Source organism: Microtus ochrogaster, unplaced genomic scaffold (genome assembly GCF_000317375.1).
Source record: "Microtus ochrogaster isolate Prairie Vole_2 unplaced genomic scaffold, MicOch1.0 UNK48, whole genome shotgun sequence".
Taxonomy (NCBI): domain Eukaryota; kingdom Metazoa; phylum Chordata; class Mammalia; order Rodentia; family Cricetidae; genus Microtus; species Microtus ochrogaster.
In genome coordinates this window covers 931,724-939,391 of record NW_004949146.1, presented here as the reverse complement: position 1 = coordinate 939,391, position 7,668 = coordinate 931,724, and the positions used below count along the sequence as shown (strand labels likewise).

At 38.1% G+C, this 7,668-nt stretch overlaps 1 protein-coding gene across 5 annotated transcripts in view; it reads left to right on the top strand.

The window, feature by feature from the left end:
* The window catches only part of Kansl1 (KAT8 regulatory NSL complex subunit 1), a 117,918-nt gene that overhangs the window by 87,178 nt on the left and 23,072 nt on the right, over positions 1 to 7,668 (top strand). For all 5 annotated transcript variants that reach the window (XM_026777170.1, XM_005369404.3, XM_013354571.2 and 2 more), the window contains one exon: positions 6,359 to 6,474. In XM_026777170.1, coding sequence (XP_026632971.1) covers positions 6,359 to 6,474 — 116 coding nt within the window. The remainder of the gene's footprint in view (positions 1 to 6,358; positions 6,475 to 7,668) is intronic.

The following is a 7,668-nucleotide window of genomic DNA, read 5'->3' as shown; positions in this document are numbered from 1 at the left end:
AGGGCACCAAACCTCATTACAGATGGTTGTGAGCCACCATGTGGTTGCTGGGAATTGAACTCAGGACCTTGGGAAGAGCAGGCAATGCTCTTAATCACTGAGCCATCGCTCCAACCACCCCCCCCCCCAATATATCTTTTTTAAAAAGAAAAAATGCACACCCAAGAGGGCTGGAGAGATAGCTTAGGTTAGGAACACAGGCTGTTCTTCCAGAGGATTGAAGTTAGATTCCCAGCATCTATATGGAGGCTCACAACCATCTATGACTCCAGTCCAAAGGGATCCAGTGCTTTCTGCCCTCTGCAGGGCGTGCTTGCACATGCAGGCAAGACACTTATACATATAAAATAAAAATGAATAAATCTTAAAACTAAAAAAAGAAAGGGCAGCCGGGCGGTGGTGGTGCACGCCTTTAATCCCAGCACTTGGGAGGCAGAGGTAGGTGAATCTCTGTGAGTTCAAGGTCAGCCTGGTCTACAAGAGCTAGTTCCAGGACAACCTCTAAAGCTACAGAGAAACCCTGTCTCGGGGAAAAAAAAAAAGAAAGGGCAAAACCAAGATGAACAATAGAATTCAAATGTCAACATTTGTCTTCTGGAAAGATAGTAAAGTTAGTAGGTCATTATTAATACAAAAGAGAAAAGATAAGATTGCCAACATAAAGACTTAACACTACAGATTTTACAAATAATAAAATTTTATAAACAGCTTAATGCTGCTTTGGCAACATAGATGAAATATTCAGCTTCTTTAAGAGATACAGATTTCGAGATTGACTGCCCCTTTATTTTACCTCTCCTCATCAATAAACATCAAATAGAGAAGATGGTAATTTTGCATATAACTCATGTGCCCATGTATACTTTTGTCTCTTAAATAACATTTAAATAGCTTCTAATACCTAATATAACATATATTGTATGTAAATACAGTGTTCTTTTGAGGGAATAATAACACCAAAAACCTGTGAATGTTCAGTACAGATAGGTTTCTTCTATTTTCTATTCATTGTGTGTTGACTCCATAGTGGTGACATTTGTGGTTACAGTGAACCAAATATAAATAAAGGAATAGCCATATTTTTGTTTAAGAAATTGAATTTGTATTTGTAAGTCCTTGTTTTTTACTGCTGAGTAATACTCTAATATGTATATATCCCATACTTTCTTCATCCATTCTTCCATTGAAAGGCATCTAGGTTGTTTCCAGGTTCTGGCTATTACAAACAATGCTGCTATGAACATAGTTGAGCATATACTTTTGTTGTTTGATAGGGCCTCTCTTGGGTATATTCCCAAGAGTGGTATTGCTGGGTCCAGGGGTAGGTTGATCCCGAATTTCCTGAGAAACCGCCACACTGCTTTCCAGAGTGGTTGCACAAGTTTGCATTCCCACCAGCAATGGATGAGTGTACCCCTTTCTCCACAACCTCTCCAGCAAAGGCTATCATTGGTGTTTTTGATTTTAGCCATTCTGACAGGTGTAAGATGGTATCTTAAAGTTGTCTTGATTTGCATTTCCCTGATCGCTAAGGAAGTTGAGCATGACCTTAAGAGTCTTTTGGCCATTTGAACTTCTTCTGTTGAGAATTCTCTGTTCAGCTCAGTGCCCCATTTTATAATTGGGTTGATTAGCCTTTTACGGTCTAGTTTCTTGAGTTCTTTATATATTTTGGAGATCAGACCTTTGTCAGTTGTGGGGTTGGTGAAGATCTTCTCCCAGTCAGTGGGAGTATTTGCAAATTTTTTTCAAAATAGCTTAATTCCAGTGTACCCAAAACTCATGGGGAAAAAAGTAGAAGGGAAAATTTCTAGCCATAGTAACAGATCAAACGAATGGCTATAACAGAACATGTCATGAACAACGAAAAGGTTTCTATTGGTGCATCATTAGAGTTAGAAGCCAGCTGGATAGTCTGTTTCAAAAAAAACAAAATTGTCTTGAACAAGTAAGAATGCTTGCCACCAAGCCTGATGACCTGAATTCAATACTTGGGACTCGTGTGGTGGAAAGAAGGAAAACTCCTACAGGGTGTCTTCTAGCCTCTACATGTGTCCTTTGGTGTGCACTCACTCACATACAAATAAATGTAATTTAAAATAAAATTGTCAGCGAGCTGTGACTAGAAGCAAACTTCCTCAGAAAAGTATACTCACTGTAAAACATACTGCATTTTTGCCTGTATAGAAGGAATGTTGCAAAGGCATTGTACTTTGTCATGGCTAGTGCACAAGTCATTCAAACTGGAAAAGACAAAGCAAAACTTTTGAAAACCTTATGCAGAAGTTTTCAAAAGCATAAGTCCTTTTATATAAAAGTCTCAAGATAAAAGATCAACGTACTAAATTCAGTTGCATTTCAACTTATTGGCAGCAAGTAACTAAATAATTTCCATCAGGAAACCTAAAGTAAAGAAGTGGTGACACAAACCTTTAATCCCAGCACTTGGGAGGCAGATTCAGACAGAGCTCTTGAGTTTGAGGCCAGCCTGGTCTACAGAGCAAGGAAGTTCCAGCACAGCCATGGCTACACAGAGAGACCCTGTCTCGAAAAACCTAAACAAACAAATAAATAAATAGAAAGAAATGTAAAGTAAAGCTGGGTATATGATAGTATATCATATGCTAGATAGGAATAGAAAATCAGAGTTCAAGGTCAACCTGACTGTATATTCAGTTTGAGGCCAGCCTAGGATACATGAGACTGTCCAAAAGAAGGAATTGGGGGAGGAAGGGGGAAAAAAAACAGAGAGAATGGCACATGTGTGCAGTGAGTTACTTTTAATCAAATGTTAAGATCCCTTAGGGGTGTGGCTCAGCCAAGTTATATAACAGCCCTTATTTGAAGAAAGCTAATGAAATTTTACAAAGCAATTGTTTTGTTCTGAGGCAGGTGTTTCAGCATAGGTCAAGTTAAATATCAGAGTCTCAGTCCCACTGCTTCAGCCTCTGAAGTGCTATGATTACAAACAACTGTCATTACATAGAATAATGTCTTTCTTTGTCATTCAGTTATTTATTTAGTATGTTTTTCATGCATGAGTGCAGAGAGGGAGCTGCAAGGTTGATATCTGGTGTTTTCTTAATTGCTTTCCACTGTATTTGAGATCTCACTGTAACCCAGAGTTTTCCAGTTCAGCTAGTCTAGCTCAGTAGCTTACTCCAGAGGATCCCTTGTCTCTGTTCCCCTGGCTCTGGGATTATAGAGGGGCTGCCACTCTGGCTCATGATTTATGAAAACACTAGGGATCCAAATTAAGGCTCTCATGCTTTCTTGGCAAGTTTTTCTACTCACTGAACCTACTATGTCTTCAGCTCTTTTTTTTTTTTTTTTTCAGTACTTAGAATAGATTTATCACCATTAATCTTATTTTACCTGGGTTTTTTTTGTTTTGTTTTTTTTGTTGTTGTTGTTTTAGATTCGTTTGTTTGAATTATCTAGTTATGGCATTGGAATCGCTTTTAGGTTGGCTCTTATGGCTTTTTTGTTTGGTTACTTATTTATTTTAGTTTTTTGTTTTGAGGTAGTATGTGACTAAGCTGCCCTGGCTGGCCTTGGAGAGAACATTGTCTAGAAACCAAGATCTGGGCACTGGTTATACTCATTGCTGTCTGTATCATTATAAGATTTTTCAATAGATAAAGCCAAGAAACTTAACTGCTGGTGTTCATATATCTGTAACACGTCTATTTTTATTTCATTATCTGTTCATCTGTATGTTTTAAGACTGAGTTTAAGATTATGAGTTTAAGACTGGGGGCTAGAGAGAGATAACTCAGTAAAGAACACATTTTGCTCCTGCAGAGGACTTTTGTTAGTTCTCAGCACCTACATCGTGGCTCGCAACCTTTGTAACTTCTGTTATAGGGGATCTGATGCCTTTTTTATGAAGGTATCAAATACATGTGTGATTCATATACATACATACACATGCAGGCAGAATACTCATACCCATAAAATAATCTTAAAAAGAAAAAAATGAGATTGAGACCAACCTAGCTACAAAGTTAAATCTTATTTACCCATGAATTACTACCAGTTTGTCGTAATAGTTTTCATGTTGTTATTGATAGTTGTTTTCATTTTGATACTTGGTACTGCTTTCTAAGGCTGACCTCCAACTGGCAGCAATCCTTAACTTGGCCTCCAAAGTGCTGCAGCTAGATATGTGTGCCACCACATCTGGCAATACTTACGTGTTCAGTAGAAGCACCTATATAAAAGGGTTTTATGATTACCAGCTCATATACTGTGAGAAATAAATTTATTACTCCTAGAGCACGAGTTTGTGTACAAAATGTTAATGCTATCTATCATACAGTCCAAACTGTTTTCTGAAGGTAAGTAGAAATTAATTTTCTTTCCTTAATGTTTTTTTTTTGTTTTTTTTTTTTTTTTTTTTTTGGTTTGTTTTTTTGGTTTTTGGTTTTTCGAGACAGGGTTTTTCTGTGGCTTTGGAGCCTGTCCTGGAACTAGCTCTGTAAACCAGGCTGGTCTCAAACTCACAGAGATCCGCCTGCCTCTGCCTCCCGAGTGCTGGGATTAAAGGCGTGTGCCACCATCGCCCTGCTCCTTAATGGGTTTTTTTGTTGATTTTGTTATTGTTAGGTTTGTTTGTCCCAAGCTTTCTCTACATAGCACTTGGCTGTCCTGGCTCTGTCTAAGTGCTGGAATTAAAGGCATGTCCTACCACACCTGGCCTTTCTTATATATATATCTTTTATGGTGGCTAATGTTTTTGTGATAGGGGTGTGTTTGTTTATAAATAGTGTATTCCACTTCTCATGGTAGTCACCCACAAAATGGTTGAGGGTTTTTGTTTTGATTTTTGTTGGGAGAAGGAGGTTCAAGAAACAGTATCACTCCTTTTTTATCTACTATTAGTTTTGGTTTACTTTTTCTTTGTTTTTTTTTGTGAGTTTTTGTTTGTTTGTTTGTTTGTTTTGTACACAATGGGCCCTTGTATATTGTTGTATGTTGTTTTGAGATGAGATCTCATGTAGCCCAGAAACTCAGTATATAGCTGAGAATGAACATGGCATCCTCTACTACTCCCTCAGACCTTGCCTCTAAAAGCAAAACAAAGCAAAAATCCTCCTTGTGTAAATATTGTTTAAATGAGCATTTAGTCCTAGATTCAAAATTGAGGATTTTGTTTAGTGAAAACATTTTTTGCTTGAGTATTGGTAATAATGCCAGTAAAGTATTATATATTGGTTATCTTCATAATCAACCTACTTTACAGAAATGATGGGAAAAACAACTGAACTACTATTAATATGCTTTCTCAGAAGAAAGGTATGCTAAAAATGTAAGCTATTGCTATTTTTTCAGTAGTTCAAGATATCATTTTTACCTTTGGTTAAGCAGGAATAGTTTCTTTTCCTTCAGTTTTTGCATTCACTGGGTTTATAATAGTACTTTGGCCTGACAAAATGTTTGTGGGTAGAGTTAAAGCAATAGAAACTGGCTAGGAATTATTGATCCATAACCTATCCTTTTGAGTAAAATTGGCAAGATGTTTTATATATATAAAATCCGGCTTATAGGTTTATTGTAATTAAACACATTATTCCTTTTGAAATTTTGTAAATAATAATTCTCTGGGCTAGGGATGTAAGCTCCTGGTTCAATTGCTAACACCACATTAGCCAATCAGAGACTACGTAGGGAGGGGAGAGTGTTTAGAGGGAAGAGTGAGAAGCTCAAGGTCATCCTCTGCTGAAGTTGGAAAGGAGAGAAAAACGTTGTCTTTTGACCTCCACACAAAGGCGAGGGCACACACAGACCCAAAACAATATTTTAAAGAACTAAAACCCAAACCTATGCTATTTATCATTAAGAAGATGCTGTGTTACTGTTTTGATACTGTTACTGCTTTACCCTTTTTTGGGAGAGTTATGTTACTGTATAATTGTTTGGCTATACTTTTGTTCCACAGAATTATATTGAGGTTCTTCCTCTGTTCTACATGTAATCTGGTAAATACTTAGGTTCCTCTTTTCTCCAGAGCTAATTCTTTAATTATTTTATTTAATTCATATACATTTTTTTAATGTACCCATCTTCTCTACTTCATTAATTAATTTATTGATTGATTGTGTATGCAATATTCTATCTGTGTGTATGCCTGCAGGCCAGAAGGGGGCACCAGACCTTATTACAGATGGTTGTGAGCCAGCATGTGGTTGCTAGGAATTGAACTCAGGACCTTTGGAAGAGTAGACAATGCTCTTAATCACTGAGCCATTTCTCCAGCCCCCACGTTTTGTTTTTCAAGTTCCATGTCAGAGATTTCAGTGAAATTGTGTTGCAGGGGTTAGTGCTAATGTGTTTTTTATTTCTTTTCTTTACTCAGATTGAGTCTGTTTCTCAGCCTTCAGAAAACCATGGTATTCCTGTTAGTCATATTTCGGAGTCCTTGTCTACCAAATCATGTGGAGCACTGAGACCTGTCAATGGGGTTGTTAACAGGTAATTTTTATCTCCTTTACTTCTCATGCTTAATGCCCACGTATGTAAAAGTTGAATTTGGCCGGTTGTGGTGGCACACACCCAGAGGCGGAGGTGGGAGGATCACGAGTTCAAGGCCAGAATGGGCTAAAGAAATTGGGGTGGGGTGGGGCAGGTGTTGGTCATGCATACCTTTAAATCCCAGCACTTAAGATGCAGAGGCAGGCAGATGTCTGAGTTCAAGGCAAGCTTGGTCTACAAAATGAGTTTCAGGACAGGTTCCAAAGATACACAGAGAAACTCTGTCTCAAAAAATAAAAAAGTTGGATTTAGGAAAGAATAAAGGGGGGGGGGGAAATGTATGGTTCAATAAAATCAGTTTTTAAAAAATGCAAAAAAAATGAATTTGGAGTGCCTAGTTATTCCCAGCCAGGGCTGACTAAAGCAACCCTATTATTAAGTAATACTTTGTGTGTCTTACACTGTGCCCAATGTTTTTGGTTTTGGTTTTTTTTTCTTTAGACAGGGTTTCTCTGTAGCCCTGATTGGCCCAGAACTCACTCTGTAGACAAGGCTAGCCTCGAACTCAAAGATCAACCTGCATCTACCTCCCAATACCAAGTTATTTTATTTAATACATGTATGTAATCCTTTGTACCTACCGTTGTCTTACTGGTCATGGCGTCAACAAAATCCTATAGTTAAATTGTGTGAAGATTCCTAAGTTCCCTGTGCATGTGAATAAAATATTATTTATCATTAGAATTCATTATCACGGGAGAACTGTTTTTTATTTATTTATTTATTTTTATTTTATATGCATTGGTGTTTTTGCCATGAGTTTTGGGTTCCCTGGAACTGGAATTACAGGCAGTTATGAGCTGCCATGTGAGTGCTGGGAATTGAACCTGGGTTTTCTAGAAGAGTAACTAGTGCTCTTAACCACTGAGCTATCTCTCCAGCCCCAGGACTGTTTTTAACACTGTTCATTAATGTTTGCAAAATTGACTGGTCCATTGTGTTCTCTGCATTCGGGAAGCAGAGGCAAACAGGTCTCTGTGAGTTCGAGGCCAACCTGGCCTACAAAGTGAGTTCCAGGATGGCCAGAGCTATTACACAGAGAAACCGTATCTCCAAAAACAACACCAAAAAAACCTCCAGCCGGGCAGTGGTGGCGCACGCCTTTAATCCCAGCACTCGGGAGGCAGAGGCAGG